At 40.4% G+C, this 26,432-nt stretch overlaps 2 protein-coding genes across 4 annotated transcripts in view; one reads left to right on the top strand and one right to left on the bottom strand.

The window, feature by feature from the left end:
• Window positions 1–26,432, top strand: part of Rga (Regena) — a 68,935-nt gene that overhangs the window by 21,261 nt on the left and 21,242 nt on the right. The gene's annotated exons all lie outside the window — the stretch shown is intronic.
• On the bottom strand, window positions 18,570–25,760 carry LOC135715470 (uncharacterized). Its single transcript, XM_065238741.1, has 2 exons — window positions 25,667–25,760; window positions 18,570–25,611 (listed from the first exon to the last, which is right to left on the bottom strand). Exon 2 carries the CDS (start codon window positions 25,245–25,247, stop codon window positions 18,570–18,572), a length of 6,678 nt encoding a protein of 2,225 aa, XP_065094813.1. The 5' UTR covers window positions 25,248–25,611; window positions 25,667–25,760.

Below are 26,432 nucleotides of genomic sequence, written 5' to 3' on the forward strand. Positions count from 1 at the left end.
TGCAATGATTGCTGCACTGTTGTTAGAGGGTGGCTTGCAAGATTAGCAAATGTGGGTTATTCTATTTGAGTTAGTACCTAGGGTAACGCATTTTGGTTTGAACTCTGGGATTTTAAATCACGGTTTAATTGTTCCAAAAATGTTCCATATTAGTCAAATATATTATTTTGTAAGTTACTAAATAATATTTTTTGTGATTAATCTGTGCAGTATTTAATAAATTATTTTATATAGGTGCTCATATCAAAAATTAATTTCTATCAAGAGAACCAATGTAATATAAAGACATTAATCAAGTACAGCAGTAAGAAAAATATATGTTGGGTAAAAATGGTGTTACCTGAGTACAGCCAAACAATACCTTGAAATATAAGCTTTTTGAATAGGTCGTATGCAGTGGCGTTTCCTTAACCTTAATATACCTGTGCACCAACTCTCAAAACATAAGCAATTATCAAAATTGTGCTTGCAATGGATAGATATCGATTAAACTAGAAAATTAAGTGTATTTTTCAACCGAGTATGAATATGGCATTAATTCTGGTTTTGAAAGTTGGTGCACAGGTAAAAAGTGAGGTTATGGAACGCCACTGGTCGTATGTAACAAACGTAAACAAATTGACATTTTGATGCTACCAGACACTACTCTGCTTCAAGGTTGCAAATACTCATTTCAGCTAAAATAATGTTTTTCGGAATAATAAAACCAAAAGATGGTATGATGGCATGTTTTACTTGTAACTTACAAGAAGAGGTTACAAAGTATGCGTTAGAAGCATAAAACCTGTAAATTTTGCTTTCTATGAGTCACAATCAGCGATTTTCTGATCGCTGAGTGAGTGAGTGAGTGAGTGAGTGAGTTTGTGAAAAATCGCTGATTGTGACTCTCATGAAGTGAAATAAACAGGTTTAATATGTCAAACACATTCTTTGCAACCTCTTCTTGTATCCTACCAATTCAAAATTTGATCATGGCATCTAATTATTTCATAATTTAGAAAAACATTGTTTTAGCTGAAATGAGTATTTGCAACCTTGCTCTGCTTACTCTTCCTTTGGGAACACTACCACATTTCTGTTTTATTTTCTCATAAAATAACTATTTGTCATAGGTGCCAACCGATCAAAACAAAGCTCAATGTTACATACGACACCTAACTTATACGGGAATGTCAATCGTCGTATGTAACTGTTGTTTTTTTAAATCTTTAATGTAAAACAGTTGTGGGTGGTCCATAAAATGGTAACTACGCTTTACGTGAGATATTACTCATAATATTAAATTTTTAAGCCAGCAACATGCACACGGTCGAATGTAACATGCAAAAGGTCGTATAAAGGGTGATACGGTCAAAATTTGGTCAATATCAACTTGACGTATTTCTTTCAATTTTGCATTTAAAAAACCTGAACACCCCTCATTTTGAAGGTGTGTGTGTGTAGAATGTTGCTCCTATTTTGATTTTGGAATTCACTCTTCAGTTGTCAAAATGCCGTCCAAGCAAGAAGAGCAGCGTATCAAAATTTTGCTCGCGCATCGCGAAAATCCGAGCTACTCGCACGCAAAGTTGGCAAAATCGCTAAAAGTTGCCAAACCAACCGTTACAAATGTAATTAAAGTGTTTGGGGAACGTTTGTCGACAGCCAGGAAGTCTGGATCGGGGGGAAATCGAAAACCGGAAGCCGCTGAGACGACAAAGAGAGTTGCCGGTAGTTTCAAGCGAAACCCTAACCTCTCTCTCCGAGATGCCGCAAATAAGCCGGACTATCGACTTACAAGAAGGTAGTGACTCCAAATCGCGATGATAAACAAAATACGACGGTCAAAGCGCGATCCCGGAGGCTGTACACGACGATGCTGACGAAGTTTGACTGCGTGGTAATGGACGACGAAACCTACGTCAAAGCCGACTACAAGCAGCTTCCGGGACAGGAGTTTTATACGGCAAAGGGAAGGGGAAAGGTAGCAGATGTTTTCAAGCACATGAAACTGTCAAAGTTCGCAAAGAAATATCTGGTTTGGCAAGCCATCTGTACCTGTGGCTTGAAAAGCAGCATTTTCATAGCTTCCGGGACTGTCAACCAAGAAATTTACGTGAAAGAGTGTTTGAATAAACGTCTGCTGCCTTTCCTGAAGAAACACGGTTGTTCCGTACTGTTTTGGCCGGATTTGGCATCTTGCCATTACGGTAAAAAGGCCATGGAGTGGTACGCCGCCAACAACGTGCAGGTGGTTCCCAAGGACAAGAACCCTCCCAACACGCCAGAGCTCCGCCCAATTGAGAAATACTGGGCTATTGTCAAGCGGAACCTAAAGAAGAACAAAAAAAATGCTAAGGGCGAGCAGCAGTTCAAGGCAAACTGGCTTTCTGCGGCGAAGAAGGTGGACAAGGTGGCTGTACAAAATCTGATGGCAGGGGTCAAGCGTAAGGCCCGGCAATTTGGATTTGGAAAAGCGGAAGCCTAACTGAATATTTTTCCTGAATTTTATACTAATTGAACTTGAAAAAGAAATTTAATTTGATTTTTTAAATAAACGATTTCACCGATTTACACGCGTTTTCCCTTGACCAAATTTTTAATATTGATTGGTTAAAAAACATTTCTTTTTTAACAAGAACACTATCAATACTTTACTCAGTCGATAGCAGGACTTCTAAGATGTTAGTTTATGGGAATTTTTGAAAGAATTATCTATCTAGTTGAAATAGAACAATCTTTTGTTCACCAGGACAAAACACTGCGTTTCTCTAATTGACAAAAATACATACATACAACCCAATCATTAAGGACTCCAGCTGCGATAGGTGTTGTTATTTTGATTACAAAGTGAAAATTGCTCTACCCAGCACATATCTATAAACTCCTTTATACACGCTGCAATTTGCAGAAGTTTTCTACTGCTGTATTTAGCAAAAACACATTTTTACAAGTTAAAAGGTTTGCAACATAAGTTTGGCTAACACTGAGTTTGATATTTATCCGAGTTACGTTTTCTCGACGTTTTTCAGAGTCAGTAATACATTTCAAAATAACACCATATTTTTTTTTAATTGAATAGAATAGCAACTCCAGTTATCCCGATAGAAAATATGGGCCTAAAATTCGAACTCAATTGTATTGGTTGGGTTGGTTGTCTTCTTAATTAAATTTTCAGCTAGACGCTGGTTCATCTCCGGGCATTGACCAATGAGGAGGATGGTTGGTTAAAAACCTATCAAAGCTTGCTTTTGATTTTGATGTATTTGGTTTGGACGATCCATTATAATGTGGTATACCTATCGTGCACTGTTTTGTCAAAACCTCACCATCTTCATTGATATTTTTGTTTCCTTGATTTGTGTTCCGTCGATCTTGATTTCCGTGCTGAACACCAATGCTACCGACGCCAGGGAGGCAACTCCCACACCAGGACCCTACCTATCGACCCATCAACTCATGAACCGGGGTCCAACGACTTTACTACTGATTAGAGATGTTATGCCTCAGAACATCCCGGCGGCGGGATTGAACCCAGGCCTGCTGGGGTGAGAGGTAATCACGCTTACCACTACACCACCGGCGCCGCTCTTCATTGATCCATTACGTCAACCTAGCTTAGGTTGGCCTCATAAGGAACACGATGGGCAAGAACGGGAGCGTAATCGTACTTAATACAGTGTGACAACCCTAATAAACAAATTCCATACATGAACGATAACTCAAATGGTTGAACTATCCCATAAATGGTTTCAATGATTCCCCGAACACGTCGTTAAGCAAAATAACCATACAAATGTTCAGTGTCGTTTCCTTAACCTCAATCTACCTGTGCACCAACTCTCAAAACATAAACAATTCTCAAAATATTGCTTGCAATGGATCGAGTAAACTAGAAGATTAAGTGTATTTTTCAACAGATTCGAGTATTGCATTAAATCTGGTTTTGAAAGTTGATGCACAGGTAAAAAGTGAGGTTATGGGACGCCACTGAAAATGTTACTTGGGAAGTCATCCACGATCTGGAGAACCTGGAAAAAGTCTGGATTTTATTTTCATCATGATAAACCGGGAAAGAGTAAAAATTTGAATAACCCACCAGGGAAATAATTTTGTTTAAATGATTTCAACAGTTTCTGAATTTTCCTCCCCTTGGCTAGTTTTTGCACCTTGTTGCTGGTTGGCGGGCTTAATTTCATGTTTTTTAGTGGAGTGTTGGAGACGGTAGGTTTATGGCCGGCGTTGCTGGCTCATGCCGCGATAGAATGGCGCCATGGGCAGGCAATGGGGATTACTAAGCTTCCCCTCTCTGATAAACCACTCTTATTTTATTTATTTTTACGCAGATAGATTTATTTGGGTTTGCCAGGGAATTGTACTATTGAAGTATTTCACTAAGTGCCCAACAGTGCTCCTGTTTTATTTACTCAGTTTCAGATATTTATTCACCATTAAATACATCCAATCATCTCTGTTAATGAGTCAAACTTCGCAATTGCTTGTTTTAATAAAATTAAATTCATTGCTAGAGGTAATACATCTGGCAACGCTTTTTCAATGATAGTTTTACGATTGCTGGCAAAGCAGTAAAGTTGAAGTGGTTTTCTTGGTGTTCAATTATGTTCACCAAGAGTTTTGAGAAGCAGTTGTTTTAGGTTTTGTGTATTCAATAGTGTGTTATTGTGCTATGCTTCGAAGAACACAAGTAAGTAAATACAGTGAATATGTTAAGTGTTAAATTTTTGTATTAATATTATGCGAATGTATGTGCAAACCAATGATGATGATTGAAGAATATTTCAAAAGAAGACGAACACAAATTTACTTACCCATTGTAGAACCTTAATTCACAAGACAAAATGAAAAAAATAAGTGACAACAGAAAACAAAACTGGGACAAAAATTAACCTTTAAAAAAACAAGGCTGCGCAATTATATTATCAAAACTATTTGGATCAACACAAAAACAACAGTGACCAAACGGGTACCATAGCCTAGGAACGTCTGTGTGTTGATTTAAAATAGAGGCTCATAGAAGCAAAATTTATCAATAACAGGGGTCCAGTGCAGAGTACCCTCCCCTTGGCTAGTTTTTTAACCTGGACGTTGGTGGGCGGGCCTAATCTTATGCTTCATAGTGGAGCGTTGGAGACGGTTGGTTTAGGTCCGGCATCGTTGGCTCATGCCGTGACAGAATAGCGTCATGAGCATGCGATGACGATTACTGAGCTTCCCCTCTCTGATGAACCAATGCATGAGAGAACCAAAGTTCTAGCCTGAAGTGATAGTATCACACTTGTTACTCCTTTATTTGAAAGCCGCGTTGTAGTACGCTTACGTATAGGCTCTGACGTTGGGTGCGATACTTGCGGGTTTTGCCGCAAATCACTCTTATTTTATTTATTTTTACGCAGATAGATTTATTTGGGTTTGCAAGGGAATTACAAATTATATTATTGAAATATTTCAGAAAGTGCCCAACAGTGCTCCTTCTACTTGCGTGACAAGCTTTCGTTGTTGTTTTCATTGAGGTATTACTCAGGGAACAATGTTAAACACCATTTTTGTACATGGTATTGCAACTAATCTTATATGTGCTTCATTTTGAACTTTTCCCTTGGTGAACTTCATGAAATATCGCGAACTTTTCCAACACTGGGGATAAGTGTTTGAACTATGGCTCGGGATTTTCACTATGGCGTGCTTCTATTGTGACATAACCATACGTATTTTTGTGGTGCGACATAGTGGAATCGTGTGAGCGTAGTTGAATCATATATGCTATGTAATTTAAAAATCAGCTACACAGCAAAAAAATAATTTTGATATCACGTCAAAGTGGATGCACTACAATCATGTCGAAAATATGGTGTAATATTACTTGCTAAAAAGGACAAAATTATCATTAATACAATGCATGAACTAGCATTACGCTGCTTTTACTGCATTTGTTTATTTATGTGGTCATAAAAATTACATGAAATTTTCGACATGATTGTAGTGCATCCACTTTTATGTGATATCAAAATTATTTTTTTGCTGTGTAGTAAACTAACTTCAAAGTGAAGCATTTTAGTCACTTGAAGGTGTCACCTGGGACGAACTAATATATATTAAATATGGGTCAAATTCAAAAACGTGTTTCAAGTTAAATTTTAGATTACATTCACAAGTGCAGGTACTTAATAAAGCATGGTAGGTAGATTAGAGATTTCAATTATTTATTAAATTAGACTAGAGATATTATAATCATCAAACGAACTTAAATAAGAAAATTAAGACAGCCTAGTAGCATTAAGTGGATTAACAGAAGAGTTAGGATGCGGGGGGTCCGCTTAGGGAGTCAACTAGCCTCTTCATGCATTGTCTGTTTATTTTGCCTTGTGCTCCCATTGCCCCACCAAACGCTGCAAAATAAAAAATGAAATAACAGGTGTCCAGTGCAGAGTTTATGCAAGTGTATGCTGCCACTGTGATCACTACAAAAAAAATGATTTCAACAGTTTATGAGTTTGACTTAACTGATATTGGCACAGGGTTTAAAATTAAATATATTATTCCTTTCGCACACGGAGCGCTTGGTGGACCAGCGACTTTGGACGTGAGCCTCGTCCCAGATCACTATGGCAATTCAATAACATATAGTGGACATGAAACCGACCTAAAAAAGGTGGAATCATATTAGAACCAACCAACCAAGGACGATCTACGGAAGGAAACTGCCGGTGAAGCACGGAATGAAATACAAAGCGTTAGAGAAAAACTCCAAGGGATTCCAAAAAAAGCAATTATCGACGGCGGAAGAGCAGATTATGGTGTGAGCTTTCCATTTATTAAAAAAAAAATATCAAAATTAAACCAAATAGGGGAAATGTGTCTGTTGGCCTATGGATCTAAGATTGGGCCCATCGCTAAAAATCTGCTATTTATCAATTTTATCTAGATGAAAGCGTTATTGGGACGTTACTAATGGATATTTTTGTTGCTATTGAAAACTTAGTCGATTGCTGAATTTATGTATGGGCCCAAATTAGGGACACTTAGGCCGACATTACCTGCATTTCCCCTACATGCCAGGTTTGAAAAAAATATTTTCGAACCTGGAAGTTTGTATATATAACCAATATCCATTTGATAACAGTAATGCATACATGCGGAGCTTATTGTGAGTGAAAGTAACCTCGGAATGGGCGTGACTCTCCAGACATTCTGAAATGGGTTACTGGATCTGCAATAGAGCTATCACCTTCTAACTCCCGGACTAAAGCTGTCTACAATGACCATAAATACGGCATTGTAAAGAGAGTTCTTCCATAATAACACTGCCGGCCAGTGGGGGTTAGAGGGAAAACACACACACACACACACACACACACACACACACACACACACACACACACACACACACACACACACACACACACACACACACACACAGGGTTTAAAATTAAATATATTCATAACTTTTTTTTTTTTTTTTTTTTTTTTTTAACTCTTTATTTGTTCCAAATTCAAAATAAATTACATTTCATTTTTAACCTAGGTGCTCCAGTTACTACAGTAACTTACCAGCCTTAATTGTTATGATATATATCTAATTGTTTTTACATTGTTCCTGCCTTAGCAATTCAGTATTTTAAACAGGTTTTTCAAACCTGCATGTCAGTATAACAATTGAAATCTTAAAACTAAAAACTAAAACTAAATCTTATCTAAGTATAAAGGGAATTAATCGTTGCAATTGAGGATTGCAACGATTTTTGCCGGAAATTATTAATTATTTTGTTGGACATTTGTGCTAAAGTCTCAACATTCGAAATTCTATGTACTTCGGTAGTACTGTACCAGGGAGGCAACTTCAAAATCATTTTCAGAACTTTGTTCTGAATCCTTTGAAGTGCTTTTTTCCTGGTAGTGCAACAACAAGACCATATTGGCACAGCGTAAAGCATGGCCGGTCTAAAAACTTGTTTAAATATTAGAAGTTTATTCGTCAGGCAAAGTTTGGATTTCCTGTTTATAAGAGGATACAAACATTTTATATATTTGTTACATTTGGCTTGAATGCCTTCAATGTGATCTTTAAAAGTTAATTTTTGGTCAAGTAGTAATCCAAGATATTTCACTTGGTTTGACCAGGAAATTGGAACTCCGTTCATAGTGACTATGTGACTACTACTAGGTTTCAAAAACGAAGCTCTAGGCTTATGTGGAAATATTATAAGTTGAGTTTTGGAAGCGTTGGGAGAAATCTTCCATTTTTGTAAATAAGAAGAGAAAATATCTAAACTTTTCTGCAGTCTGCTGCAAATAACACGAAGACTTCTTCCTTTAGCGGAAATGCCTGTGTCATCAGCGAACAAAGATTTGTGGCAACCCTGAGGCAAATCAGGGAGGTCCGAAGTGAAAATGTTATACAATATAGGCCCAAGAATGCTACCCTGAGGAACTCCTGCTCTAACAGGTAATCTATTAGATTTGGAATTTTGATAATTTACCTGCAGAGTTCTGTCAGTTAAATAATTTTGAACTAATTTCATAATGTAAAGTGGAAAATTAAACTTTTTCAATTTAGCAATCAAACCTTCATGCCAAACACTGTCGAATGCTTTTTCTATGTCTAGAAGAGCAACTCCAGTTGAGTGGCCTTCAGATTTGTTTGAACGAATTAAATTGGTAACTCTCAAGAGTTGATGAGTAGTTGAATGCCCATGGCGAAATCCAAACTGCTCATCTGCAAAAATTGAGTTCGTATTGATGTGAAGCATCATTCTATTTAAAATTATCTTTTCAAAAAGTTTACTTATTGAAGAAAGCAAACTTATTGGACGGTAGCTAGAAGCTTCAGCTGGATTTTTATCCGGCTTCAAAATTGGAACAACTTTTGCATTTTTCCATTTATCAGGAAAGTATGCCAAATGGAAACATCTGTTAAATAATTTTACCAAGAAGGACAAGGTACTCTCTGGGAGTTTTTTTATGAGGATATATAAAATTCCATCATCACCTGGAGCTTTCATATTTTGAAACTTTTTAGTTAAAGACCTTATTTCGTCCAAATCAGTCCCCCAGGAATCATCAAAAATATTTTCCCGAGAGAAAATATTCAGATAATCCCGAGCAACCTGATTCTCAATAGGACTAGTAAGACCCAAACTGAAATTATGGGAACTCTCGAATTGCTTAGCAAGTTTCTGAGCTTTTTCCAAATTTGTGATCAAAATTTTACCACCTTCTTTAAGCGCTGGAATTGGCTTTTGAGGTTTTTTCAAAATTTTTGTGAGTTTCCAAAAGGGTTTGGAACTCGGGTCTAATTTAGAAACATTATTTTCAAAAGTTTTGTTCCTCAAGGCAGAGAATCGCTTTTTAATTTGTTTTTGCAAATCCCGCCAGATAACTTTCATGGCAGGATCGCGTGTTCTTTGAAATTGTCTCCTACGGACATTTTTAAGACGGATCAAGAGCTGAAGATCATCGTCTATTATAATTGAATCGAATTTAACCTCGCATTTTGGTACTGAGGCAGCTCTTGCTTCAACTATAGAAGTAGTCAGAGATTCAAGAGCATAATTAATTTCATCTTTGGTTTGCAAAGGAATGTTTGGATCGAAGTTATATTCCATAAATGTTCGATATTGCTCCCAATCAGCCCTATGGTAATTGAAAGTAAAGCTGTTGGGATTAGAAATTATTTCTTGGGATATTTCAAAAGTTACTGGAAGGTGATCAGAACCGAAGTCAGCATGGGTAACCAATTGGCTACAAAGATGACATGAATCAGTTAAGATCAAATCAATAGTTGAGGGATTTCTCGCAGAAGAAAAGCATGTTGGGCTGTTTGGATATTGAATAGTGTAATAACCTGCAGAACAATCATCAAACAGAATATTACCATTGGAATTGCTTTGAGCATTATTCCATGAGCGGTGTTTTGCATTAAAATCACCAATAATGAAGAATTTAGACCTATGACGGGTAAGTTTCTGGAGGTCACCCTTGAGAAAATTCTTTTGCTGGCCTACGCATTGGAATGGCAAATAGGCAGCTAAAAACGAAAGTTGTCCAAATTTTGTTTCAACAGAAACTCCCAAAGTTTCAAAACTTTGGTTTCAAATGAAGAAAGAATTTTATGTTTGATTCGTCTATGAATAATGATGGCAACGCCACCACAGGGTCCATCAAGACGATCATTTCTATAAATCAAGTAATTTGCGTCCTTCTTAACCTTATGGTCAGGTTTAAGGAACGTTTCAGTTATAACGGCAATATGCACGTTATGAACTCTCAAAAAATTAAATAGCTCGTCTTCATTATCTTTAAGAGATCGAGCATTCCAATTTAAAATGTTTAATGCTTTAAAATCCATTACTGAATTTTAAAGTCATGACAATATTATTAGCAAATTTTACTCCAGTTTGAATAGCATCAAACATGGAGTTAGATTTAAGCATATCAGAAATCATGTCAATTAATGAATTCTGTAAAAATTCCATTTTAGGGGCAGTAATGCTTCCTAAGTCAAAATTGTCAAAATTTCCGTTAGAACGTTGGTTAATATTTTGATTTCTACCCGCTGCAATAGCAGCATAGGTAGCTCCATTAACTCGCTGAACATTCTTAGCAGCGAGGGGAGTAGGTACAGATGAAACATTTGAAGCAGGGGTGATATTTGTACCTACGGGTACGAATGTAGAATTTGTTCCTCGCTGACCGTTGTTAACAGCAGAGGAATTTGTACCTGGTCGGAAACGTGGAGCGTTTCCTACCTGTCGGTTAGAACGAGATTGTAGGATCGCTTTGCGAGTCTTACATTCCCAAAAATTGGATTTGTGGTTTTCACCACAATTTGAACATTTAAATTTCTTAGGATCTTCCTTCACAGGACAGTCGTCCTTTGCGTGAGAGGAATCACCACAATTCATGCATTTAGCTGGCATGTAGCAATTTTTAGTTCCGTGACCCCATCCCTGGCACTTACGGCACTGAGTGAGGTTTTGGAAATTTCCTCCAGTCTTCCTGAAGTGTTCCCACTTCACTCGGACATGGAGCATAAGGCTAGCTTTTTCTAAGGCCTTAAGGTTGTTTAGTTCACTAGACTTGAAGTGAACTAAATAAAAATCATTAGAAATCCCGTTGCGCGAATCGCCAGGACGGGATTTCATTTTCATTTTGATTACTTGGAGTGGCACAACTCCAAGTAATTTTGCCAGTTCATCTTTGATCTGATCCAGGGATTCACCACTGGGCAGTCCTTTCATGACAACCTTGAACACACGTTCAGTTTTGGTGTCGTAAGTAAAAAATTTGTGCTTCTTCTCAGTAAGATACTTGAGAAGACATTTAAATCCGTCCAAGGTTTCAGCCAATACACGGCATTCACCCCGACGTCCAATTTGTAGTGAAAACTTAACTTTCACGAAATTCAAAAGTTCCATGCGAAGAGCATGGAAATCGGTAGTGGTTATCACAATAGGGGGAATCTTTTCCTTCTTGGCATTAAGCCGGGAAAGTTTACTAGAATTTTTCTTGGATGATGGATCATTCTCATCATCCGTGAGCAAATCAAATTGATTACTCAAATTAATTTCTTCAGAAGGGGGGTTAAGAGTTTGCCCCTTTCTTTTGCGTTTAGGCGCCATGGCGGCAGTAAAATTTTTATCCAAATCGACTTCCAAGCAGATTACTATAAGAATCTGAAGGATCGAAGAGGAATTTTCCAAATCGATATCCAAGAAGGATTACCTCGGGTAGGGTCCAAACAAGGATCGAAGAGGAATAAGAGGAGTTGAACAAGGTAGAAAATTTTTACAGGTTGAGCACTGAAAAGTGCTGTTTAAATTTGTTGTAGCTTTAGGTAGTAGTAACACTTCCTTAAGCAAAAAGCAAATAGATCCGCACGGCAAGAGAGCACGATGCGGACTCGATATATATATTCATAACTAATCATTTCGTTAACCCTGTCCAAGGATGAGGGGCTTGATGATGATTTGTCAAGTGTCGCTATGATTTTTTTTTTACAATTTGTTAAAATTGTAGTTTTTCTCCAGTTCATTGATTTGAATGGTTCAAGCGAGTTAATTTCACGGAGCCGTAAATTGTAGTTTTAACATAATTTTAATATGAGCATAAAATAAAATTGTAATTTTAAATTCGCTTTTGTAATGCTAAGGTAAATAGTTTGCTTTGAGTGTAAAGTTAATTTATAAGAAAGTTCTAACAGTTTTTTTTGCACTTCGAAACTTGACGGGTCATACCTCTAACATAGTAGCAGTGACAGTGTCGCATGTCCTAACAACAACTGCCTGCGACTAGTGCTCGAGGGGCCGACAGGGCTGAATACGGGTCAATACTAACAAAACTATAACACTAACATGACCCCGAAACTAACGTTCATCCATTGCACTAATAGTTATAACGTAGTTGTACTTTCCTAACAACCCATCTATCACAGACAAACAGACATAACACTCGCAGGTTGTTCATCGAACACGCATTTGACGGTCAATTTGAGTGTTTTTGGTTGGTGGTGCCGCCACCTATGGCGCGCACGATCAGTTCCCTTGCGTTTGACGTCTGCACACTAGCGCCATCTGTTCAGCGTACTATCCATCACATGATACTCAACAGATGGCGGTAGTGTTTTAGTGACTATGTTTTGTGGATAAAAATATTAAATGTGTTATTTCTGTTTGTCTGTGCATCTATGTTTCTTTTTCGTTGTGTGTGTGTGTGTGTGAAGGGGGGGGGGAGGGGGTTTAAGGTAACCAATACTAATATCTTTCTCTCTGTTCTTTTATTCGTTTTCTATATCCCTTCACCATCACCCCATATCCCATCATCTTGACGAGAGATGAGTTACTTGTATGGTGCACGCCCAAGTCGTACTACAGAGTAATATGCCGAGCGTGGTTATATCACAAAAACCACGCAGGAACGGAAATCGATGGAGCTGAGGAATAATGAGGTAAATTCTACACAGTATTTTAAAGGAGCCAACTCTAAGCAGGTAATAATAGCAATTAATAATCAAACAACCATGAAAAGGTACGAATGAATTTATTTATTTTAAATACAGTAATGACCCGATTTTGTCAGGCCCTCCGCGCTTCAGACTTTTTTCTTTCAATAATTTCACATACCCATAAATCTAAATTTTTCTCATTCATCGTTAAGAGGGATATTTGAAGTATACTTTGGTGCAATAGGTTCAAGAAGATTACTGAAAAAGGACATGGGTGTTGTAGAACATTGGAAAACATTTTCAAAAAAGGGGACTGACAAAATCGAGACATTACTGTATTCCATTAACATTTACATGATTTATCACATATTTCCGGAGAGCTTCGAGGTTGACGCGTAGTTGCTTTTGTAGATAGGCACGTCATTTGCGTGGCGTCATTTGTTTAGGTTTGTAACGGAATTATGCTACTGAAATATTTCAGAAAGTGCCCAACGGTGTTCCTTCTATTTGCGTGACAAGCTTTCATTGTTGTTTTCATTGAAGTATTACTCAGGGAACGATGTATTTGTTGTACATGGTATTGTAACTAATCTTATATGTGCTTCATTTTGATTTGGGATAAGTGGTTGAACTATGGCTCGGGATTTCCATTGTGGCGTCCTTCTATTGTGACATACCCGTTCGTATTTTTGTGATGCGACATAGTGGAAACGTGTGAGCGTAGTTGGAGCATATACCCTATGTAATTTAAAAACCAGCTAGGAAACTAACTTCAAAGTGAAGCATTTTAGTCACTTGAAGGTATCACCTGGGTCGAACTAAGATATGTATAGTAAATATTGGTCAAAGTCAATAGTAATTGAAACACGTTTAATTTTAGATCACAAGCACAAGTGCAGGTATTTAATTAAGCAAGGGTTATAATTGAGTAGGTGGGTTAGAGATCTCAATTATTTATTAAATTAGACTAATGAGATATCATAATCATCAAATGAACTTAAGTGGATTAACAAAAGAGTTAGGATGCGGGGGTCCGCTTAGGGAGGCAACTAGCCTTTTCATGTGTTGTCTGTTTATTTTGATAGTTGCTTTAAAATATCAATTTGGTATATATGTGAAAGGATGAATCAGAGGGATATGGATTTTCAGTTTCTTTACATTTTGCAGCACAAATCTAGTACTATGTGTCATTTCCTAAAAAAAAACCAATAACCGACATCTCCAATCCCTTCCAATGGCGTCCAAGTGGTCCGCATATACTATTCAGCCATTACCCTTCCTTTATCCTTGGCTTTGGATTGACTTGCTATCCCATTACCCCACCAAACGCTGCAAAATGGAAATGAAAATGAATTAGATTTGATTTAAGATATGTTTGGTAATAAAATTATAATTGTTTATCAATAGCACACTATTGAACAAATATTAAATTCTTGCCTTGACTATCGTGTGTGGATGATAGCGAATCCCTTCTTGCAGAAGCTTCTCTCTGAAAGATTCTTTGTAGAAGATTATCTTCTTCCTAGATTCATTCTGGAAGCTTAATCTAGAAGCTATTTTTCTTGTTTGTAGAATAAGTTATAGAATTGTTTGCTTTTATAAAAAAATACTGCTGTAACAGCTTCTTTCATCGCTCAGAAGCCTCGTTCAGAAGCTTCTGTTCCATTCTTCGAGTATTTTTTTTTTAGAAGCTTGAAAGTATCTAAGTAAAAAATATCTCACTTGAATCGATCTACTTTTTAAAGAAATAATCGATTCACTGATTAAATCGATTTTTTAAATGTCGGAAAAATGTTTCAAATAGAGTAACTTGGTTGTTTGGTGTTCTGCAGTTGTTGCAAACCATGGCAATGACGCTCCATTATTAATTTTTAGTTAGATTATTACCAAGTTCCAGTAGTGTCTCCCTAACCTCAATTAAGCTGTACGCAAAGAGTTTACAAACCTAATAATACTACTTGCAATGGCTAAATATCTGGTTAAGTTAGGTTTCCTTTATTAGGGAGGCTTTCAGCCTGGGGCTGGTTCGCCTCCGAACTAAATATAAGTACAAATAGAAGATTTTGTACATTTTGCAATCAATTTGAATGCAATTATTGTTGGTAAAAAGTGATGTTACGTACGTCACTTCCAAGTTCAGACCATACAGCTAATTTTACGAATCGTTATTGTTTACGTAACAAAAATCTAAGCTTTTGTAAACGAAACAAATAACGTTGCCAAATCACCTGATAATATTACGGCGAATCTCTGTATAAAGGACTACTAGGCGTAACAACAAACAAAAATAATCCTGATGGTGTATTTCCACAGCGTATCACCAGTGTTCAGAGGATGGAAAATCAGGTAGTAACAACATGTAAGAAATTATCAGGGTGTGTGATGTTCTCAATTTCACGTCAAATTTTTTTTTCACGTTTCTAGGGGTGAATGCTCATAGATAACACTATTAACTAAGGGAAATTGATGTAATGTTGGCCTAAGTGCCCCTAATTTGGGCCCATACATAAATTCAGCAATCGACTAAATTTTCAATAGCGACCAAAATTATCCATTAGTACCGTCCCAATGACGCGTTCATCTAGATAAAATTAATAAATAGCAGATTTTTAGCGATGGGTCCAATATTAGATCCATAGGCCAACATTGGAGCCATTTCCCCTATATTTTAAACTTATTAAATTAACCAAAAAATTATAATTCTATAAATGGGGTTTATTTTTTGGTTTTCACTTCGGTGACTTTGGATATCCGCCCTTTTCAAATGTTAGTCTTGAATTATACAGCTGTTGACGTTTAATCGTCTTTCTCTGAATAACACATGGGGATCGATGGATTCATTGTGTTTCATTTCATGGACTTTACAACAATAAGGGTGCGATTACCGTTTATTATTATAAAATATCGCTAATTCGCCTCAATTATTTACATATTACAAGCAATTACTGAGATTATGCCTAGTTGAAGAACAGTGTTGCAACGCCTTCCTTTCGAAAACACCAAGGGTGCGTTGGTCCTCCACTAGCATAGTCCAGGTCTCGTGGCCATAGAGGACCACCGGTTGAATCAGCGTCTTGTAGATAGTCAACTTGTGCAGTGGCGAATTTTATTCGACCGGAGCGTCCTCCGGAGTTCAAAGTAAGCACGATTTTCTTCCATAATGCGTCAATAAATTTCTCTGCTGGTATCATTTTCGGCGGTCACCAGTGAGCCCTAATACACGAACTCGTCGATCACCTCGATTTCGTCACCTTCAATCTGAACACGGGGTGGGAGGCTGACATTGTCTTCCCTAGAACCTCTTCCTCTCATATACTTAGTCTTCGATGCGTTGATGGCAAGTCCAATCCGCTTAGCTTCAGCCTTCAGTCTGATGTACGTTTCTGCCATCGTCTCTAAGTTCCTTGCCATAAACTGTACATCGGGTTTGTCTTCGTCAAAAGTTAGTTTGGGACCTCACATTCCTAAATCGGTTCATTTTAAAATATTCTGTCGGGGAAAATTTGTCATAATTTTCCATACAAATAATAAGTTATGGCTCTGAAGAGCCAAAATCTCCCCAAGCAAAAATGCTCCAAGAATTTCCCCCGACAGAATATTTTAAAACCAACCAATTTAGGGATGCTAGCATCCAAACTAACATTTGGTGAAACAAAATCGGATGTAGGCGTCACGCACACATATGACCTATTTGTTTGTTCACACTTATCTGCTGCTACCTATTTAATCCATTCTAACCGACAGAATTGTCAAAAACGGGTTGAAAACGTTTTTACAACGCTTCAAACTTCTCAGGTGAGTATGATTATTGTCGGCAGCCTCTTTTTCCACGGCAACCTTTCCATTTGAACCAGCTGTTTTATTATCGGCAAGTCGAAATCACTCGTTTGCTCAGTCGTAAAAATGTAATCAGATTGAAATTGAAAGACTAATGAATCGTTTAATTACATTCAGTGAGAAAATACAGCGAAATTAAAGTTTAAATTTTTATTACCGAAAACAGTCAATGTGTGCCGAAGTCATCATTTACCCTACATGAAAGTTAGTTAATTCGCCTCTTCGGACACGGCTTGCAACATTGAATGCCATTATTTTTTCTTCAACCCTCCAGTGCCCATAAAGAAATTGTAAAAGCAAACTCATTTCTATTTATACCTTGCTAGCTGGGGGATTGTTAGGACCACTAAAATGCGTCTTAAGCATAAATAAAAAGAAAATACTTTTGTTTTTTGAACTGGTTTAAATTGGTTACTCAGGTCCAATCCGGTCCACACAAAAATGAAAGTAAATAAATACAATTAATCCATGCCAGATGCATTTTAAATTTGCCCTCATACACCTAAGAAAATGAACAAATATCATCCAGATATTTAAAGCATTAATAAAAAACCTTTTTTCCCTCGAAGTTATAGAAAAGAAAAACAAGCTCAAAATATTGCTTCATAATAGGAAACGTAATTTAAAACTTTTCGAACGATGTGATAAATATTGAAGGTTTATATTTAAATGTGTTGTTGGAAACACAATCATATCGTTCATTTTTTCAACATTTTAGGGGCCTCGATTTTAGTCTTAACAACAGTATCCCTATACCAAAAATAGCTCGTTAATGTGCAGCATAATAACCATAGTGAAGTGTTTCGTTCAGATCACTAACATGGGTCGTTTTCTCAGAGCGAAGAAAAACTCACCTACCCACAGAAATAAGCTTAGTATTAGCAACAGTTTAAACTTTCGAACGGTCTCTAGCAACAATAATTGCATTTGCAGAAAAGGTCACACAATGGATGGTAAAATGTAAACAGCTATTGACAAATCCCTATCCCTGGCCTGGTTGATGGCTTCGGATCGCTGAAGCAGACACCAGCGAGTAAGGTAGATAAATAGACAAACAGACAGACAGCGTGTGAATATACGACTGTGTGCAGAGAATGCTTATAGGGTATGTTGTGCGGTAGCAAGCGAATCGAGATTTTGTCAATTCAATGTATTCAGTTTTATTGAATTACAAAATTCCTAATATAAATGTCATATTTGAAATTATTTGTAATTAGATTGAGTATGAGATCGTTCCTTACTTGTAGTGATTCTATACCGCTCAACGTTTTAGTCTAAATGTTCTGTCCAAGTTGTAGCTGTATTTCCTGTGTCTAATTAGATCATAACTGTAGTTCATAAGCTTAAACCAACATTTTTAGTTTAATTTTCACCTTCACTTGTCGATTTAACGTAGTTTAAGCACCTTTCTCGGTCTTTTCTTAGGCCGTATCGCAATATTCCTAGGTAATTTTATAATTAGTTTAAGATTTAGTTATACCGCTTTACGTTATTAACCTGCAGTAGCAAAAAATATTTTCTGCCCGAACTCAATCGATAATTCACTAGTATAAGATTGTGTATTTTACTTAATTTAAGAATTCACTAGGTATTCAGCACTAGGTAATTTAGTAATAATTATTCGTAAGCCGGTTGAAGTGCACAGAAAAACTTCGAACAATAGCTTCTGTTCTTTTTCTTCTGGTCTTCCCACTGTCCCATAGACAAAACAATCCTCCGTACGTACGATGGGTGTGGATGGATTCGACCATCTACGTCGACTGTGTGGGGCGTGTGGGGCTTAACGGGCTCGTCAACGTAGCGCAACCAACACTCCCCCCGGAATGGGCTTCTGGTCATCCTGATGCGCATTGCTTCCAGCGCCTACGTCGAGCACGGCAAGCTTCACAGTTGGTCGCTCGTAGATGCCACCGAAAGTCTGCACAGTAGCACTTCGCACCTGTCCGTCCGATCCCTGCTTTATCCCAATAACTCGGCCTTTAGGCCAAGTGTTCCGAGGAAGTTTCGGGTCCACGATGACAACGATATCGTTGACTCTGATGGGTTTCACCTCCGTGAGCCATTTCGTCCTTCGAGTGATTGAGGGAAGATAATCCCGAAGCCACTGCTTCCAAAATTGGTTGGCTAAAGTTTGCGAAAGCTTCCAGCAGTTCTTGAGCACTTCAGAGCTGTCGTCAAACGGAACCCAAGGCCTTAGTCCATTGCTTGATCCCAGCAAAAAATGATTGGGAGTTAGCACCGGTGACTGGTCATCGTCGATTGGAATGCTAGTTAGCGGACGAGAGTTGACGATATTCTCTATCTCCGTTAGCATGTTTTCGAGGACTTCATGGGACAGCGTTCTGTTGAGTTTCAGTTTACCAAGGTTCTGTTTGACAGTTCGTACGAGACGTTCCCATGCTCCACCCATATGCGGTGAAGTGGGAGGAATGAAATACCAGGACGTATGGGAGGTGGTGAACTCCGCCGCTAGACGATCTCGATCCAAGTTCTCCATAGCCTCTTGGAGTTCTTTACTGGCTCCCTGGAAATTTGTACCTCTGTCACTATACACGACTGCAGGTACCCCCCTCCTAGCCATGACGTTTCTCAGTGCCATAATACAAGAGTCGGTAGTCATTGTGTGAACGATTTGCAAGTGGATGGCACGAGTGGTAAGGCAAGTGGCGAGAAGTACCCAACGTTTCTCGAGACGTCGTCCAAGGATAATCACAAACGGTCCAAAGTAGTCCACCCCCATGTAAGTGAACGGACGAGCGTAGGCGGCCAAGCGAGGTAAAGGCAAGTCGCTCATAGCCGGTGGTTGCGGTCGTGCACGGTCGTTCTTGCATTGCTGACAGCATTGACGGATCCTGTTGTAGGCAGCCTTCAGACGAGGGATGCTGTATCGCTGCCGCAGCTCGTTGATAACTGTGTTATGGTTTTGATGATGATATTTGCTGTGGTAGTGGGATATGACGAGACGGGTGATGTGGTGGTCTCGTGGAAGAATAACAGGATTCACCGCATCCTGATTAACAAACGGACAACTGATGGTTCTACCACGAACGCGGAGTACATCATGTTCGTCTAGAAACGGACAAAGATGATAGATTGAACTGTTCTTCGGTATCGTTAATGTGAAGTTTTCCGACGCTCGTATGCCCGATAGTACTGCTACCTCATCTGGGTAAGAACTTCCCTGAGCAAGCCGGTACAAATAGTTTTCAGCCGTAGCTAGCTCTGAACTCGTCAACACTCCAATAGTTCTTTCTTCGGGTCTGGATGTCCTCAAGTTCCCGATGAATCGAAACACGTATGCAGTTCGATGGACAAGTGGAGTCCATTTAGAGCAGTTTTGGAGGTCGATGATTGGCTCCGGTAATTTGACGTGAACGAGCAAATGTGGGCGCAGTTCCTCCGTAGTAGGTCCTTCGATGTGTAGTTCCACAGGCCATTCTCCTTCAATGTTCTTGAGAAATTCCGGTCCGTTAAACCATCGGCTAGTTCTAGTCATGTCAGGCACCCGTTTCCACTTCGTGCCATCATCAGCAACGTTCTTTTTAGTTTGGATCCATTGCCACTCGTAAACTTCCGAAGCTTCTAGTATCTCACTCACTCGGAAAGCAACAAATTGGCTATACCGACGATGATCGGATTTGAGCCAGCTGATGACGTCACTGGAATCCGTCCAGAAGTAGCGTCTATTCACCTTGATAGACAGTGACTGTGCTATGCTGTTCGCAAACCTGACTCCGATAACGCAAGCTTGAAGCTCCGAGCGCGGAATCGACAGAAATTTGATTGGTGCAACACGAGTCTTCGATCCAACCAGCGCAGTTTCGATGATGGGCCCCTCCTTGAATCGCAGATACACCACCGCCGCGAAACCCTTCTCGCTAGCATCGACGAAGATGTGCATTTGTACTTCGTTGGAACCTCCAACAGATGTAGCCGTCCTGTAGCACCGCGGGATTTCTACCTTTGCCACTTCAGGAAGGACCTTCAGCCATTGCATCCACATCTCAAACTGTTTTTCTTCGATCGGGTCATCCCATCCGACGGATGTTCTCCAAATTTCCTGCAGTACCACCTTCAGGAACATCAAGAAGTGGCCAATGAGTCCTAAAGGATCGAAGATCATCATCAAGGTTCTGAGCACTTCGCGCTTCGTTGGTGTCCGCTGCCCCGACATTAGCTCAGGATCGTACCGTGGAGAAACCTTGAAGGTGAAACAATCAGTGGACGTATTCCACCACATTCCGAGCACTTTCTCGGTTATCACTCCTTCTGCCATATTAAGGTCCTTCTCTTCCGTATTTCGTTCATGTAACGCCTCCAAAACATCCGGGCTATTTGAGATCCAGTTCCTCATTTCAAAGCCGGCTTCATGGTGAATTTTCTTTACATCCCGTGCGAGGTCCACTGCTTCTTGCTCGCTTTCCACGCTTACAAGCATGTCATCTACGTAATGCTGGTCGACGATAGCTTGAACAGCGGTGGGATGGTCCTTCTCAAACCGTTGGGCGTTGGTGTTTTTGACGTACTGCGCAATGCTTGGAGCACACGACACTCCGAACGGTAACACCAACATGATGTACACCTTAGGATCCGCGTTGCCTTCATCGCCCTTCCAGAAGAAGCACAGTCGAATATCTTGCCTCAGTAGAACCTGCAGATACATCTCCCGGATATCCCCGCAAATTGCGATCCGGAATTCACGAAACTGGACGAGAACTGCAAGTAGCGACGTCAAAAGGTCAGGGCCTTTGAGTAACAGCGAATTGAGTGAAACGCCATAAGCAGGAGCAGCTGCGTCCCAGACTAGCCGTACCTTACCCGGTTTGTTGGGGTTCACAACAGGGAACACGGGTAAGTACCATTCCTTAGACTGATGCATATTGAGTTCATCATCCGACAACTTCCGAACGTAGCGTTTATCCACGTATTCATCCATCTTCGTCGTCACGGTTTTTGCAAACTCCTCATCCCGCTTCATGCGCCGGTCTAAACACTGCCATCTTCTGTAAGCCATTCCTTTGCTACTTGGAAAGCGAACATCATCGTACTTCCAGAGGAGTCCCGTTTCGTACCGCCCTTCTTTTGGGATTGTCAGCTTTTCGAGCATTTCCAAGGCACGTTGTTCTTCCGTTGACCGCAAAATCTTTTCTGGTTTTGCCACTCCAAGGCTATCTAGAGTGAAGTAGTTCTTCATTGCGGTGTGCAGGTTATCGTCGGAATCAAGATTGCACTCACATACTTTAATCGTATGGACATTCACGTAGTTTTGGTTTCGCTGTGTTCGTGAACAACTCCCGTAGATTATCCATCCCAAGCGTGTTTTGACGGCGATAGGTTCGTATGGCTTTCCTTCTCGACTTTTCATAGCATGCCCAAGCGACGCATGGTCAAGCCCAATCAGGATTCGAGGACATACGTTACTGTAGGATTCGACAGGTAGTCCACCGAGGTGTTGATACCGTTGCAGTAACTCAGAATACACTAACGTTTGCGGCCGAAGTTGTAGGTTCTGAATCGTATGTACGTTGGACATCCTGTGCGACTTCGAGGTATTTCCGATGGCTGATATTTCCACATCCACCTTCTGGGATTCATTCTCCACTCTCTTGGTACCACCCGTCCATTTTAAGCACAGCGGTGTTCGAGGCCCCTTTACGCCAAGCTCCTCTGCAAGGCTATCTTCCGTCAGTGTCAGCTCTGAACCGTCGTCTATGAACGCGTATGTCTGGATGGATTTTGATGGACCGTGGATTAGCACGGGAACAATCCTGAACAGGACTTCGCTAGTTTGAAGTTGGTGAATATTGCAACTTCCGGTAGCAAAGGTTTGGCCAGAACGTTCCTTTTCAACCTCCTGGTGGTCATTGTGCAACAACGGATGATGCAAAAAGATGCATCCTTTGATCCCACACGGTTTTTGCTGCCTGCATGATCCATTGTGCTTACGCAGACATTTGCGACACAGCTTTCTCTCTCGTACAACAGCCCACTTTGCAACTAGGCTTAACTCAGCAAATCTTTTGCACTTTGCAACTGACGGACAATGACCTCGGCATGTGATGCATTCTGTCATTGGCGCTGATGATGATCCGTGGATACCCCGAGTCTTTGCAGCTGCTGATCGGGACAGTTCTGATTCTGCTTCAGAGTGGACATTGATAAATCCATCATTCTTTGCTCCACGACTTCTTTGCGTGCTGAACGAAGTTTGCATAACTGAACTAGCATCTTCCGCGATCGAGTACAGCCAATAACTGAAATCAAGCAGATTTGGTGCTGCATTATTTCTGGAATACTTCGCCCAATCCAGCTTCAGCCCAGGAGGAAGACGATCCACTAGCTCACATTTCAAAGACGCATTGTATACGAAATCTTCGACGCCGCATGCCTCTATCGTAGCTACCAAGTTTTCGACCGTCAATGCAAAATTGACAAGAGTGTCGAGTTTTTCCACTTGTGGCGATGGTAATGACCGAATCTTCCTAACTGATGCCTGAACGATTGCTTCTGGTCTTCCATATAGCATTTTCAACGTAGAAATTACACCGATAACGTTGGATGGGTGGAGTAGCCGGCATCGTACAGCATCTAGAGCCTTGCCCTTCAAGCATTTTCGAAGCCGAAGCATGTTTTCTTCGTTGGAGAAGCCACACATCTTCGTTGAAGAGTTGTACATGGAGAAGAACAGCGGCCAATCTTCAGGATTTCCGTAAAACTCCGGTAACTCCTTGGATACAGCCTGACGTGCTGCTAACTGGCTTCGGTTGAGGATGCACACGTTCTCTTCGACATTGCGAGCAGCTGGTTCCGGATTTCCGAAACCTCGGGATGTTGAATCTCCTTGAAGCATTTCATTCCTTGACCCTGAAGGTTGACGATACTGGCTTTCCGGGACGATTGTTGGTTCTGGCCAGAAGTGTTCATTTGGTGCAGCAGGTGGCGGCCGAATGCCCTGAACTCCTGGAGCTGGAGCCACTCGAGGGACTTGCGAATGATGGAACTGGATTCCTGGAGCTGGAGCAGGCCGAAGATCCTGTGGCAGGTAGTTATGTGTTTCTAAAGCTGCAGCTGACCGAAGTACTTGTGGTCGGTAGAACTGGTCTTCTGGAAGCGTGTGCGAAGGCGACCTTCGGAGCAGGCCTTCTGGAACAGGTGCCGGTGGTCGACGGAACTGGACTTCTGGAACTATGGCTGATGGTTGACGGAACTGGACTCCTGGAGCTGTGGCTGGTGGTTGACGGAACTGGACTCCTGGAGCTGTGGCTGGTGGTTGACGGAACTGGGTATCTGGAACAACAGGCTGACGAAATGGCTCCTCTGGAACTGGTGCCGGTGGTCGGCGGAACAGGCTTTCAGGGATCGGTGCTGGAACGGAAGGTTGCATTACACGGCTCCTCAACCTCGGATCCATACGAACGGTCTCTTGAGGCGTTGAACGTTGGTTAGGAACGAAACCATGTAGAGATGATTGCGGTTCCGTCTGCCCCATAGTCGGTGCCTGCTGAATGACAGCTTGCACTTGATCATCGTTCGACTCTTCTTCCACCAGACCGGAATCATAATCTTCACCACACTTTTCCGTATCTCTCAGCCATCCTCTCACTTTGGACATCTCCTCGGATCCTACATCATCATCACTGGCGACAGTTTCATCGTCAGCGTCCTCTTCATCCAAAATGCGGTATTTTTCATCCAAAAACTTTTGTTCCAACTGCTTCTGCTCTTCCAGCTTCTGCAATAGTCGATCGACCTTCCGTTGATTGCTCCGGTTACTGCTTGCCTTTCCGGTGGACTTCTTTGAACTTACAGAGTTGGGGGGTGGATCTACCGGTTGAATCTGCTGGAGCATTGGTGTCTGCTGCTCTTGATGACTTGCGCCGAAATGCATGTATGGACACTTTGGACAAATCCAGCTGTAGTCCGCTATGCCACTAGTCACTTCTACACAAGAGAAATGATACCACTTATCGCAACCATCACACTGCACCATTCTACTAGTATCACGTTCACTACACAACTCGCAATGACTGTACCGAGTTATATGAACGCGTTGGTTCAGATCAAGTCGAGCGTTGGGTCTCGCGTTAACGACAATATTTGACGACCGGACGGGATTGACTTTAGTAGTAGCACTAACCTTTATTTTGGGTATGGCTCCCTTTACATGGGCCTGTCTGGTATTGGCAACGTCAAGATTTACCTGAGGACTAGGAGGGGGAGGAACTACTTTTACCACAGCTGCATCGCTCTTTGCGCCTGTTGCCGATTTCATCGAGTCCTTCGCTCCGCGTTTCGCGTTGGTCACGATAGTGAGACTGTTGATCCCGGCAACTACATCTGCATCGGTTATTGGAGTTCCCGTGTCCTTGTCTGCTGCGCTACCCACATCGCCTGTACCGAAAAGTTGGCTTACCGCACCCATGACAGAACTCAATTCCGACCTGGATCTGGTTGACGATTTGCGAGACATCCTCGACGTGCTTACAAGAATTTTGTAAGATGTTGTGCGGTAGCAAGCGAATCGAGATTTTGTCAATTCAATGTATTCAGTTTTATTGAATTACAAAATTCCTAATATAAATGTCATATTTGAAATTATTTGTAATTAGATTGAGTATGAGATCGTTCCTTACTTGTAGTGATTCTATACCGCTCAACGTTTTAGTCTAAATGTTCTGTCCAAGTTGTAGCTGTATTTCCTGTGTCTAATTAGATCATAACTGTAGTTCATAAGCTTAAACCAACATTTTTAGTTTAATTTTCACCTTCACTTGTCGATTTAACGTAGTTTAAGCACCTTTCTCGGTCTTTTCTTAGGCCGTATCGCAATATTCCTAGGTAATTTTATAATTAGTTTAAGATTTAGTTATACCGCTTTACGTTATTAACCTGCAGTAGCAAAAAATATTTTCTGCCCGAACTCAATCGATAATTCACTAGTATAAGATTGTGTATTTTACTTAATTTAAGAATTCACTAGGTATTCAGCACTAGGTAATTTAGTAATAATTATTCGTAAGCCGGTTGAAGTGCACAGAAAAACTTCGAACAATAGCTTCTGTTGTTTTTCTTCTGGTCTTCCCACTGTCCCATAGACAAAACAATCCTCCGTACGTACGATGGGTGTGGATGGATTCGACCATCTACGTCGACTGTGTGGGGCGTGTGGGGCTTAACGGGCTCGTCAACGTAGCGCAACCAACAGGGTAGAAACAAGAGAAGTCGAAAAAAGCTGCACTTCTTTTTGAGAGGACCCTTTGCGCTCTATCATTCGCCATGTCACCACAATGTCACCGAAATGTCTTCCTCTGTTTTAACGAGTGAAGCAAAACTCTCGTCTAATGTGAGCAATGCGCGGGTTGGCTTTGGCATAGTTGTTATTACGAGAGCGGATAAATCGCTTTCGTGCATTTAGTTTGCACAATTTATTCCGTTCGAATTTCTTGCCACCCCACGTCGAATGAAAGAAACAAGAGAATCAGTTCGAAGTCGAAGAAAGAAATTGTAACACAATGGCCTTCGAAGTGATGTTGAGATCCCATTGTCCGATAGAAGAAATTCTTTCCGTTCTCTCCGACTCTGCGCTTTGATGCTCCCATCCGTATTTTTTTTTTGTAGGCCATAAAAAAGCTATGGCAGCCGGCGTCGCTTGGGA

Source organism: Ochlerotatus camptorhynchus, unplaced genomic scaffold (assembly GCF_037179485.1).
Source record: "Ochlerotatus camptorhynchus isolate MF236.1 unplaced genomic scaffold, CSIRO-AGI_Acam_v1.1 ptg000928l, whole genome shotgun sequence".
Classification (NCBI taxonomy): Eukaryota; Metazoa; Arthropoda; class Insecta; order Diptera; family Culicidae; genus Ochlerotatus; species Ochlerotatus camptorhynchus.

Excerpts from the sequence above, each read along its gene's own strand:
- LOC135715470 (XM_065238741.1), bottom strand. The coding sequence starts at position 25,247 with ATGTCTCGCAAATCGTCAACCAGATCCAGGTCGGAATTGAGTTCTGTC.